This window comes from Gobio gobio (genome assembly GCF_949357685.1).
Source record: "Gobio gobio genome assembly, chromosome: 18".
Lineage (NCBI taxonomy): Eukaryota > Metazoa > Chordata > Actinopteri > Cypriniformes > Gobionidae > Gobio > Gobio gobio.
In genome coordinates, this window is record NC_137111.1 from 48,067,402 (window position 1) to 48,080,394 (window position 12,993).

A 12,993-nucleotide genomic window follows, 5' to 3' on the forward strand; every position below is an offset into this window, starting at 1 on the left:
CACAGCTACAACTACTAACAATGATATATATATACTGGGTGTGCGAATGATCAAGAATTGACAATAGGGCACCGAGGGGCCCCCAAATAAAATTCTGCATAGGGCCCCATAAGAGCTTGGGCCGGCCCTGGATGGATGGATGGATAGATAGATGTCAGTTTGATTGAGTCTGGGCTTCAGTGTTTAGATTTGTAAATCTGAAAATTCAGTCAATGTCAGATCAGTCTGAGTCTCTGAGCTGAGTTTGGTGGTGGTAGCTTTAAAGCTCTAGGAGGAGGAGCAGTCAGACATTTTAGTCTATATAACTATATAGTTTATTGGCTCTCTCAAGCCAACTTTATCAAACACAACCGCATTCTTTTTCCACACGGGGGTTTGGCTTCACGGCATCTTTATATCCAGATGGACTGTTAAAGAACGCGACACACACGGATCAAGCATCGCTTCTCTTGAAAAGAAAACGGGAAAAAACAAAGACAACGGAGCAAGTGGTGTTGCCTTCTAATTGTGTGATCAGGTTCTGCTCTCCTATTGGTCAAATTGTGGCCACAATCGTACCGTGAACCCTGAGACTTTGTTCAGTCTTCATGTAGTCTCCAGTGTTGGGGGAAACGCATTACAAGTAACTTGAGTTACGTAATCAGATTACTTTTTCCAAGTAACTAGTAAAGTAACGCATTACTTTTCAAATTTACAACAAAATATCTGAGTTACTTTTTCACATTAATTTGACTGACAGCTCTCCTGCCCCCATGTTGTGTGTAAACATGAGGGTTATTGTAGTTCCAGACTAAATATCAGCATTTATTCATCTCACTTGCACAATAAAGATTCTGTACTCTTCAAAATGAATAAAATCAGTCAAATGCAAAATCAGAATACTATGCAAACCTCCAATAATTAAATGTTAAATAAAACAACTATTATATTATATTTAATTTACCAATGTCTTGCTGCGGACCTTTGATGATGAAAATGACTAGATTTTTAGTTTTTATTGGTAAAACATTTTCCTCCTGCATCCGATTCTCCCATTATCCAGAATGGCAGCAGAGCTGCGCCCTCTAGTGTTCATGCGTCAATTTGCATTTTTACCTCAGCCTGGGGCTTATTATTTCAATTTTGGTATGAAGAGGTCTTTACTGTTGCACAAAAATATAACTTTTTTTGTTATAAACAAAAACAAAATCAAGCCCAGCCCAGGTGAGAAAAAGTAACGCAAAAGTAACGTAACGCATTTAACAAGTACTAAGTAACTCAATTAGTTACTTTTTAAGGAAGTAACGCAATATTGTATTGCATTACTTTTCAAAGTAACTTTCCCCAACACTGGTAGTCTCAATAAGACCCTTTTCACATTTCCGGGTTTCTCAGAGCGGAAGTCGTCATAGTTGGGTTAAATATTGTAGCTGTGAATGAGAGAAAACATTAAATATTTTTCTGTGTGCCCATTTGCTCACATAGCAAAAGAAAAACACCACAGTAGTGATTTCACAACTTTCAAAAAGAGATTAATAACGGCAGTGAAAAGAGAGAAATATGTTCATTTTTACCATCACTCCCATAAACGCTATTACTAAACACCCTCAAAAGCAGCGGTAACTTTTTTTTATTGTAATTTGATGCAAAAGTAATAAAATACAAAGTATTAGTGTTATAAATGTACATATATTTAAAAAAAAAAAATTAAATACAAAAAACGCTGCAGGATTTACGATATCGATGACTTTAACTTTTTTAGTTTATTCTTAGCTAAAAACACTTAGTTCTTTCAAAAATATATGTGCTCATTAATGTATATTTTCTTCTTTCAAGTAATAAAGTATTCTCGTAAGTTTATAATATGCCATTGAAAATACATACGGGTGAGGGGTTTGAATGCCGGTCGCCATGTTGCCCCTCCATCTTAAAAGTACATTAGCCAAAGAGGGACATACCCGTGAATTCAAGCTTCGCCTTTCGCGTTTTAACACTCGATGGCACCGTGTCGAATGTGGACGAGGTCGAACTGGAAGCCATGTTAATCTTGGACTAAATCGGCCACTGTAGGAGTTAAAACGAAATCGGAATTGAGAGGAAGAGAAACTAATATTCTCTGGATGGTCATATACCTTTTCACCACTAGATGGGGGAAAATATCACACAGTGTAGCTTTAAAACGTCTGTGAAAAGGGTCTATGCTGTTAAATAATATATTAAGGGGGTTTGAATTGTAATTCTTTAGACGTGCATCTAAAGTCAGAGACCTAACAGCGAGGTCTGGTGTCATGGGAAAGGAAATTATTTTCAAAAGTGCCTTTAACTATGGAGAAAACTGCCCAGATTAGTTTATGATTCACCCTGAAATGGATATAATACAGCCATTATATTCAGACTTTCTATGCTTGTGGATTCGCCCCTTACGGCGAATAAATGTCAGTGATTTTTCTCAATTCTGAGCGTTTGATGCTTTTGCTGGAGGGGGGAGAAGATATCAGGCCTCTTTTCATTCACATTCGCAACGCCTCTAAAATAGCTCGCGGTCAGAACAGCGTGTTAGCATTCACTTTCCCCGCATCTCTGAATCGGCCATTATCACAATGTGCCGAGATGATTGCGCAGGTAATTTTCATGGGTGCAGACTTCCATCGCATTGAGCAATTATTCCCAGGAGCGCTGACATTACAGCTGTAATCCTTTTGAGACCGGGAGAGAGCTGAATATATTTCAACGTCTAAATGAAATAGCAATTTATCAGGGATAAACTGGACCTACTGCGTCCTTTATGGCCGTAATTGTAAATCATAAAGCTGTAATTGATTCTGATGCTTCCTGTCTTCTAGATGAGGGCCATTTTCTTGCTGTTCCCATGACTCCTGTGTGACGAGATAAACGCTCCAGCGCCGTTGAGCTAATGTCAGGCATAACGAGACTTTCACATGTTCTGGAGATAATGTGACTGTTTACCCCTGCGAAAGATTCCACCGGGATGCTAAGATGTTGTGTGTGTGGTTGCTAGGGTGTCAGCTGGGGTGTTTGGGTGGTTGCTTGTGCAATACTATGTACATTTTTAGGGTGTTATCGTTGTTTTGGCATTGCTATGCAGTTGCTGGTGTATTCTGGTGGTTGCTAGGGGGTTGCTATACAGTTGCTGGGGTGTTCTGGTGGTTGCTAGGGGGTTGCTATACAGTTGCTGGGGTGTTCTAGGTGGTTACAAGAGCATTGCTATACATTTGCTGGGGTATATCTGAATTGTTAAAAGCGCTATATAAATAAAGTTGACTTGACTATTCTAGGTGGTTGCTATGGTATTTTGGGTGGTTGCTAGGGTGTTGCTATGCAATTGTTAGTTTTCTGGGTGGTTGCTAGGGTGTTTTTAGGGTGTCAGCTGGGGTGTTTGGGTGGTTGCTTGTGCAATACTATGTACATTTTTAGGGTGTTATGGTTGTTTTGGCATTGCTATGCAGTTGCTGGGGTATTCTGGTGGTTGCTAGGGGGTTGCTATACAGTTGCTGGGGTGTTCTGGTGGTTGCTAGGGGGTTGCTATACAGTTGCTGGGGTGTTCTAGGTGGTTACAAGAGCATTGCTATACATTTGCTGGGGTATATCTGAATTGTTAAAAGCGCTATATAAATAAAGTTGACTTGACTATTCTAGGTGGTTGCTATGGTATTTTGGGTGGTTGCTAGGGTGTTGCTATGCAATTGTTAGTGTTCTGGGTGGTTGCTAGGGTGTTTTTAGGGTGTCAGCTGGGGTGTTTGGGTGGTTGCTTGTGCAATACTATGTACATTTTTAGGGTGTTATGGTTGTTTTGGCATTGCTATGCAGTTGCTGGGGTATTCTGGTGGTTGCTAGGGGGTTGCTATACAGTTGCTGGGGTGTTCTGGTGGTTGCTAGGGGGTTGCTATACAGTTGCTGGGGTGTTCTAGGTGGTTACAAGAGCATTGCTATACATTTGCTGGGGTATATCTGAATTGTTAAAAGCGCTATATAAATAAAGTTGACTTGACTATTCTAGGTGGTTGCTATGGTATTTTGGGTGGTTGCTAGGGTGTTGCTATGCAATTGTTAGTGTTCTGGGTGGTTGCTAGGGTGTTTTTAGGGTGTCAGCTGGGGTGTTTGGGTGGTTGCTTGTGCAATACTATGTACATTTTTAGGGTGTTATGGGTGGTTACTATGGCATAGGGTGTTTTGGCATTGCTATGCAGTAGCTGGGGTATTCTGGTGGTTGCTAGGGGGCTGCTATACAGTTGCTAGGGTGTTCTGGGTGGTTGCTGCGGTGTTGCTATGTGGTTGCCAAATTGCTGCTATGCAGATACTTGGGTGTTCTAGTTTACATGGGCATTCTAGGTGGTTGCTATGGTATATTGGGTGGTTGCTAGGGTGTTGCAATGCAATTGTTAGTGTGTTCTGGGTGGTTGCTAGGGTGTTTTTAGGGTGTCAGCTGGGGTGTTTTGGTGGTTGCTTGTGCAATACTATGTAAATGTGTAGGGTGTTATGGCTGGTTACTATGGCATAGGCTGTTTTGGCATTGCTATGCAGTTGCTGGTGTATTCTGGTGGTTGCTAAGAGGTTGCTATGCAGTTGCTAGGATGTTCTGGGTGGTCACTAGGGCATTTCTACACAGTTGCTGGGGCATTTTAAGTGGTTGATAGGATGCTATGAGGTTGCTAGGATATTTTGGGTTGTTGCTAGGGTGTTGCTTTGCAATTGCTAGGATGTTCTGGGTCATAGCAAGGGCATTTTTAGGGATTTAGTTTTGGGTGGTTGCTTGTGCATTTTTTTGTTGTCATTTTTAGGGTGCTCTGGGTGGTTGCTGCGGTGTTGCTATGTGGTTGCCAAATTGCTGCTATGCAGTTACTAGGGTATTCTAGGTGGTTACAAGGGCATTACAGTTGAACTGGTATTCTAGGTGGTTGCTATGGTATTTTGGTTGGTTGCTGGGGGTTGCTATGCAGTTGTTAGTTTGTTCAGGGTGGTTGCTAGGATATTTTTAGGGTGTTAGCTGGGGTGTTTGGGTGGTTGCTTGTGCAATACTATGTAAATTTGTAGGGTGTTATGGCTGGTTACTATGGCATAGGGTGTTGGCATTGCTATGCAGTTGCTGGGGTATTCTGGTGGTTGCTAAGGGGTTGCTATGCAGTTGCTAGGATGTTCTGGGTGGTCACTAGGGCATTGCTACACAGTTGCTGGGGCATTCTAAGTGGTTGATAGGATGCTATGAGGTTGCTAGGATATTTGGGGTTGTTGCTAGGGTGTTGCTATGCAATTGCTAGGATGTTCTGGGTCATAGCTAGGGCGTTTTTAGGGATTTAGTTGAGGTGTTTTGGGTGGTTGCTTGTGCATTTCTGTCATTTTTAGGGTGTTCTGGCTGGTTGCTGGGGTGTTGCTATGCAATTGTTAGTGTGTTCTGGGTGGTTGCTAGGATGTTTTTAGGGTGTTTGTGTGGTTGCTTGTGCAATACTATGTACATTTTTTGGGTGTTATGGGTGGTTACTATGGCATAGGGTGTTTTGGCATTGCAATGCAGTTACTGGGGTATTCTGGTGGTTGCTAGGGGGTTGCTATGCAGTTGCTAGGGTGTTCTAGGTGGTCACTAGGGCATTGCTACACAGTTGCAGGGGTATTCTGGGTGGTTGCTTGGGGGTTGCTATGCGATATGGGGTTCTGGGTAGTTCCAGTGGTGTTGCTATGTGGTTGCCAAAATGCTGCTATGCAGTTACTATGGTGTTCTGGGTGGTTACTATGGCATAGCAACCCCCGTAGCAACCACCCAGAATACCCCAGCAACTGTATAGCAATGCCAAAACACCCTATACAGTGGCTAGAGTGTTCTGTGTGGTTACTAGGGCATTGCTACACAGTTGCTGGGGTATTCTACGTGGTTGATAAGATATTTAGGGTAATTGCTAGGGTGTTTTGAGTCGTTTTATGGGTTTTAGCTGGGATGTTTGGGTGGTTGCTTGTGCATTTCTATGTCATTTTAGGGTGTTCTGGGTCGTTGCTGCGGTGTTGCTATGTGGTTGCCAAATTTCTGCTATGCAGTTACTATGGTGCTCTGGGTGGTCACTAGGGCATAGGGTGTTTTGGCATTGCTATGCAGTTTCTGGTGTATCCTGGATGGTTGCTAAGGGGTTGCTATGCAGTTGCTAGGGTGTTCTGGGTGGTTACTAGGACATTGCTAATCAGTTGCTGGGGTATTCTCTGTGATTGCTAGGGTATTTTAGGATTGTTGCTAGGGTGTTTCTATGCAATTGCTAGGATGTTCTGAGTCATAGCTAGGGCGTTTTTAGGGTTTTAGCTGGGGTGTTTTGGGTGGTTGCTTGTGCATTTCTGTCATTTTTAGGGTGTTCTGGGTGGTTGCTGCAGTGTTGCTATGGTGTTGCTATGTGGTTGCCAAATTGCTGCTATGCAGTTGCTAGGGTGTTCTAGGTGGATACAAGTGCATTGCTATGCAGTTGCTGGGGTATTCTAGGAGGTTGCTATGGTATTTTGGGTGGTTGCTAGGGTGTTGCTATGCAATTGTTAGTGTGTTCTGGGTGGTTGCTAGGGTGTTCTAGGGTATTGCTATACAATTGCAGGGCTATTCTGGGTGGTTGCTTGGGGGTTGCTATGTGATGAGGTGTTCTGTGTAGTTCCAGTGGTGTTGCTATGTGGTTGCCAAAATACTGCTATGCAGTTTCTATGGTGTTCTGGGTGGTTACTATGGCATAGGGTGTTTTGGCATTGCTATACAGTTGCTGGGGTATTCTGGGTGGTTGCTAGGGGGTTGATATACAGTGGCTAGGGTGTTCTGTGTGGTTACAAGGGAATTGCTACACAGTTGCTGGGGTATTCTCTGTGGTTGCTAGGGTATTTTGAGTGGTTGCTATGCAATTACTAGGGAGTTCTGGGTGGTTGCTAGGGTCTCTCCTTCATTGAAAGTCTATGCATTGAAAGACTTTTATCATAAACAATTGTTTTAGGAGTCACTACTAATAAAAGCAAGCATGGCAGAGTGATTTTAGAAGTATTTTATAGGCTTTATGAATTGATTTGCTCAGATTGTAAGATGTTTATATTGGTGTAATGTTGATTGATTTCCGAGTGTCTCTCTGTTTATGAGCAGAATCCCACGGCAGATCAGAGGTCCTGTGCGCATCCATCAGCCAAACCAGAGTCTGCTATGTCTCCATACGCCTGCCAGAGACGGACCACACTGGATAACCACAATAAGATCTTTACAGTAAGTAAGAACACACTGTACATATGCTCTGCTAACCAGACTTCAACATCTGATCCCTGCATGTGATGGTTGTGATTTAAACAGGCCACTGAGAATATTATTTTACATCTGACATCACTGTGTTCTCGAGTTATTTTAATCTCTGGCCCACTTGCAGCACAGTATGGACAGAACAGAAGGGGGTCGAAAGAACACAGATGGATAGATTCAGTATAAACTGTCCCAATTAACACACACATTAACTGCTTCAGCTGTACACTGTGCTATGGTTGTTGCTAACAACAAACAACCTATTCAAAACAACCTTTTACGTCAGAACTGGGATGTAGGGACCATTATAAGGGACTACAGGGAATTGCTAAGTGGTTTCTATGGTGTTTTGGATGGTTGTCAGGATGTTGCTAAGTCATTACTAGGGTGTTATGGGTGGTTACCAGGGCAGGGCATTGCTAGGTGGTTACCAAGGTGTTGTTTAGTGGTTTCCAGTATGCTTTGGGTGGTTGCTAGGATGTTGCTAAGCGGTTGCTAGTAATACCCTCCCTAGTAACTACCTAGAAAACCACTCTAAGTGGTTTCTAGGGTGTTTTGCATGGTTGCCAGGATGTTGCTAAACAGTTGCTTGGGTGTTCTGGGTGGTTTCCAGGGTGTTGTTTAGTGGTTTCCAGTATGTTTTGAGTGGTTGCCAAGTGTTACTAGGGTGTTCTTGGTGGTTGTCTGAATGTTGCTAAATCATTACTAGGGGGTTCTGAGTAGTCAGCAGGGCATTGGTTACCAGGTTATTGGATGATTTCTAGGGTGTTTAGAGTGGTTTCCAGGATGTTGCTAAGTGGTTGCTAGTGTTATGGGTGGTTACCAGGGTGTTGCTAATTGGTTTCTAGGGTGTTTTGGATGGTTGTCTGAATGTTGCTAAATCTTTACTAGGGTGTTCTGGGTGGTTACCAGGATTTTGCTAGGTGGTTTCTAGGGTGTTTTGGATGGTTGTCAGGATGTTACCAAATAGTTGCTTAGGTGTTCTAAGTGGTTACCAAGGTGTTGTTTAGTGGTTTCCAGTATGTTTTGAGTGGTTGCCAAGCGTTTACCAGTGTGTTCTGGGTAGTCAACAGGGCATTGGTACAGTAGATAGTTGCTAGAGTGTTCTGGGTGGTTACCAGGGTGTTGTCAAGTGGTTTCTAGGGTATTTTGGATGGTTGCCAGGATGTTGCTAAATCATTACTAGGGTGTTCTGGGTAGTTACCAGGGTGTTGCTAGGTGGTTCCTAGGGTGTTTTGGAAGGTTACCAGGGTATAGTTAATCAGTTGCTAGAGCATTCTGAGTGGTTACCGGGGAATTGCTAGATAGTTTCTAGGGTATTTTGGATGGTTGCCAGGATGTTGCTAAATCATTACTAGGGTGTTCTGGGTAGTTACCAGGGTGTTGCTAGGTGGCTCCTAGGGTGTTTTGGAAGGTTACCAGGGTACAGTTAATCAGTTGCTAGAGCGTTCTGAGTGGTTACCGGGGAATTGCTAGATAGTTTCTAGGGTATTTTGGATGGTTGCCAGGATGTTGCTAAATCATTACTAGGGTGTTCTGGGTAGTTTACCAGGGTGTTGCTAGGTGGTTTCTAGGGTGTTCTGTAAGGTTGCCAGGGTATAGGTAAGCAGTTGCTAGAGCGTTCAGAGTGGTTACTGGGGAATTGCTAGATAGTTTCTAGGGTATTTTGGATGGTTGCCAGGATGTTGCTGAATCATTACTAGGGGGTTCTGGGTAGTTACCAGGATGTTGCTAGGTGGTTCCTAGGGTGTTTTGGAAGGTTACCAGGGTATAGTTAATCAGTTGCTAGAACGTTCTGAGTGGTTACCGGGGAATTGCTAGATAGTTTCTAGGGTATTTTGGATGGTTGCCAGGACGTTGCTAAATCATTACTAGGGTGTTCTGGGTAGTTACCAGGGTGTTGCTAGGTGGTTCCTAGGGTGTTTTGGAAGGTTACCAGGGTATAGGTAAGCAGTTGCTAGAGCGTTCTGAGTGGTTACTGGGGAATTGCTAGATAGTTTCTAGGGTATTTTGGATGGTTGCCAGGATGTTGCTAAATCATTACTATAGGGTGTTCTGGGTAGTTACCAGGGTGTTGCTAGGTGGCTCCTAGGGTGTTTTGGAAGGTTACCAGGGTACAGTTAATCAGTTGCTAGAGCGTTCTGAGTGGTTACCGGGGAATTGCTAGATAGTTTCTAGGGTATTTTGGATGGTTGCCAGGACGTTGCTAAATCATTACTAGGGTGTTCTGGGTAGTTACCAGGGTGTTGCTAGGTGGTTCCTAGGGTGTTTTGGAAGGTTACCAGGGTATAGTTAATCAGTTGCTAGAGCGTTCTGAGTGGTTACCGGGGAATTGCTAGATAGTTTCTATGGTATTTTGGATGGTTGCCAGGACGTTGCTAAATCATTACTAGGGTGTTCTGGGTAGTTACCAGGGTGTTGCTAGGTGGTTCCTAGGGTGTTTTGGAAGGTTACCAGGGTATAGGTAAGCAGTTGCTAGAGCGTTCTGAGTGGTTACTGGGGAATTGCTAGATAGTTTCTAGGGTATTTTGGATGGTTGCCAGGATGTTGCTAAATCATTACTATAGGGTGTTCTGGGTAGCTACCAGGGTGTTGCTAGGTGGTTCCTAGGGTGTTTTGGAAGGTTACCAGGGTATAGTTAATCAGTTGCTAGAACGTTCTGAGTGGTTACCGGGGAATTGCTAGATAGTTTCTAGGGTATTTTGGATGGTTGCCAGGATGTTGCTAAATCATTACTATAGGGTGTTCTGGGTAGTTACCAGGGTGTTGCTAGGTGGTTCCTAGGGTGTTTTGGATGGTTGTCAGGATGTTACTGAATAGTTGCTTGGGTGTTCTAAGTGGTTACCAAGGTGTTGTTTAGTGGTTTCCAGTACGTTTTGAGTGGTTGCCAAACTCGCCAAACATTTATCAGGGTGTTCTGGGTAGTTTACCAGGGTGTTGCTAAGTGGTTTCTAGGGTGTTTTCAAATGTTACCAGGGTATAGTTAAGCAGTTGCTAGAGTGTTATGGGTGGTTATCGGAGAATTGCAAGATAGTTTCTAGGGTATTTTGGATGGTTGCCAGGATGAGCTAGACACATGCTAACCCTATCGCTAAACATAACTCCACCCATTACGCTCAGAGAGGCGGAGCTCTGCAGTGAACACCACTTGATTAATCATGCAGCTCTAGTCAAATCTCAGCCGTAATCCGCCTTTGTTTTGTCTTGCAATTTGTGTTTGGAAGGTTCAAGACCTGTTATCAGTTGTCAAGCAAAACTTCAGTCATGTTCCGCTTTAAATATTTATTTGATACTTCAACATAAACCCAACAGATTCACCTTGAGCTTCTCTGAGGCAAATCTTGAGATGCTGCCAGAACTGCTAAAGTTTCTGCGTTCAGAGCCAGAATTAGACTGACAAACAGCAGAGGTTTAAGAGCCTTTGGATGCGCGAGGTGTCGCTCACACTGCTCCTGATTATCACAGCTGATGTGTTGCTGCGCCGCGACTCTTTGAACATTAATCAAGAGAAAAACTGTGTAGGATTACGCTTTGTTTCAGATTTGACATTTGTGCAAACTCACATTTTGCGATCTGAAACATTAATAAATCAATTACGATGAAAGAGAAAAACACCCAAGACTGACGAGGTGAGGTGAACCGTAACCGAGAGCTCAGATTAAAATCTCTTCTGTATTTCACTGGCAAATATGATTTTTTTAATGGGAAACTGAGACTTGATTGCATTGCAGGTGTTTTTCTCTCCCGGCAATAGACAAACACATTATTGAGAATAATGATGGAGCAGAAAAACAGCAGGACGAGACGAGCTCAGTGGTGTTCGTGAGCGAGATAAACAATAAGAATAAGTGCGGATTTTACTCTTTTATATATTTAATTCTGTGTGTTCATGCCTCTGATGTGAAGCTGAGCGTTCTGTTTAATGGATCCACCAACATTTTATTCTGTGATCTGTCAATCACACAACTTTTCCCCCGCCTCCTCAGAATCGCCAATATTGATTTGATCCTCGCCTTCTCTCACTCAACCATTTTTTGATTCAGCATATAATTTATTACACATGCATTTTTGGACCATGAGGTTGAGTAAATTACTGAATTTTCATTTTTGGATGAACTATACCAGGGGTCTCCAAACTTGTTTAAAAGGGGCCAGATTCAATATTCGATGTTGTGGACACACCCGGGGACCGGTCCCTTTTCTATTTTATATATATACATTTTATATTTTATATATATTCTATTATATATATATATAGGGCTGTCAAAAGATTAATCGCATCCAAAATAAAGTTTGTGTTTACATAATATATGTGTGTGTACTCTGTTAATAATTATTTATATATAAATACACACACAAGAATGTATATATTTAAGAAAAAATATTTTTATATATAAAACATTTATCTTTATATATATTATAGATTATATAAATGTATATACAGTATATACATGCAAATATTTCTTAAATATATACATGAATGTGTGTGTATTTATATATAAATAATAATTAACAGAGTACACACACACATATATTATGTAAACACAAACTTTTATTTTGGATGCGATTAATCTTTTGACAGCCCTAAAAAAAAAAATATATATATATATATATATATATATATATATATATATATACACACACAGTATATAAACACGTTTTGTTTCTTGGAAACATGACAGATTTGACAAAAGCTTAAGCTGACAGTAGAGTAACTTGTGATAGGACACAGATGTAAATTTATAGATGCTTAACAATATCTGTAAAACTTTCATCAACCAAAAAGTTTTAATGGGTGAAATTTAAATATTATTACTGAGTTAGAACTCTATTCTTATTTAAATTAACGAGTACTCACCACAGGTAAAACCACACTGCAAAAAAAGCTTTTCTTACTTAGGATTTCTGTCTTTTTTCCAGTCCAAATATCTAAAAAACTCTTAAATCAAGATGCTTTTACTGAGGAAAATGACATACAATATGTTTTCTTGATTTCTGTTTTCCTTCGCTCCCCACGTGCATCAATGAGCCTCGGCCGCCCATGACCCTTTGGCCGGTTCTCCACTGGTCCTTCATGACCCTGTGGCCGGTTCTCCACTGGTCCTTCATGACCCTGTGGCCGGTTCTCCACTGGTCCTTCATGACCCTGTGGCCGGTTCTCCACTGGTCCTTCATGACCCTGTGGCCGGTTCTCCACTGGTCCTCCATGACCCTGTGGCCGGTTCTCCACTGGTCCTTCATGACCCTGTGGCCGGTTCTCCACTGGTCCTTCATGACCCTGTGGCCGGTTCTCCACTGGTCCTCCATGACCCTGTGGCCGGTTCTCCACTGGTCCTTCATGACCCTGTGGCCGGTTCTCCACTGGTCCTTCATGACCCTGTGGCCGGTTCTCCACTGGTCCTTCATGACCCTGTGGCCGGTTCTCCACTGGTCCTCCATGACCCTGTGGCCGGTTCTCCACTGGTCCTTCATGACCCTGTGGCCGGTTCTCCACTGGTCCTTCATGACCCTGTGGCCGGTTCTCCACTGGTCCTCCATGACCCTGTGGCCGGTTCTCCACTGGTCCTCCATGACCCTGTGGCCGGTTCTCCACTGGTTCTCCATGACCCTGTGGCCGGTTCTCCACTGGTCCTTCATGACCCTGTGGCCGGTTCTCCACTGGTCCTTCATGACCCTATGGCCGGTTCTCCACTGGTCCTTCATGACCCTGTGGCCGGTTCTCCACTGGTCCTCCATGACCCTGTGGCCGGTTCTCCACT

The 12,993-nt window shown here is 42.8% G+C and overlaps 1 protein-coding gene across 1 annotated transcript in view; it reads left to right on the forward strand.

Moving 5' to 3' along the window:
* dntt (deoxynucleotidyltransferase, terminal) overlaps nucleotides 1–12,993 on the forward strand; it is a gene marked incomplete at both ends in the record, with an annotated part of 247,276 nt that overhangs the window by 42,722 nt on the left and 191,561 nt on the right. The window contains one exon of the mRNA XM_079843630.1: nucleotides 7,088–7,204. Within this exon, the coding sequence (XP_079699756.1) occupies nucleotides 7,088–7,204 (117 nt within the window). The remainder of the gene's footprint in view (nucleotides 1–7,087; nucleotides 7,205–12,993) is intronic.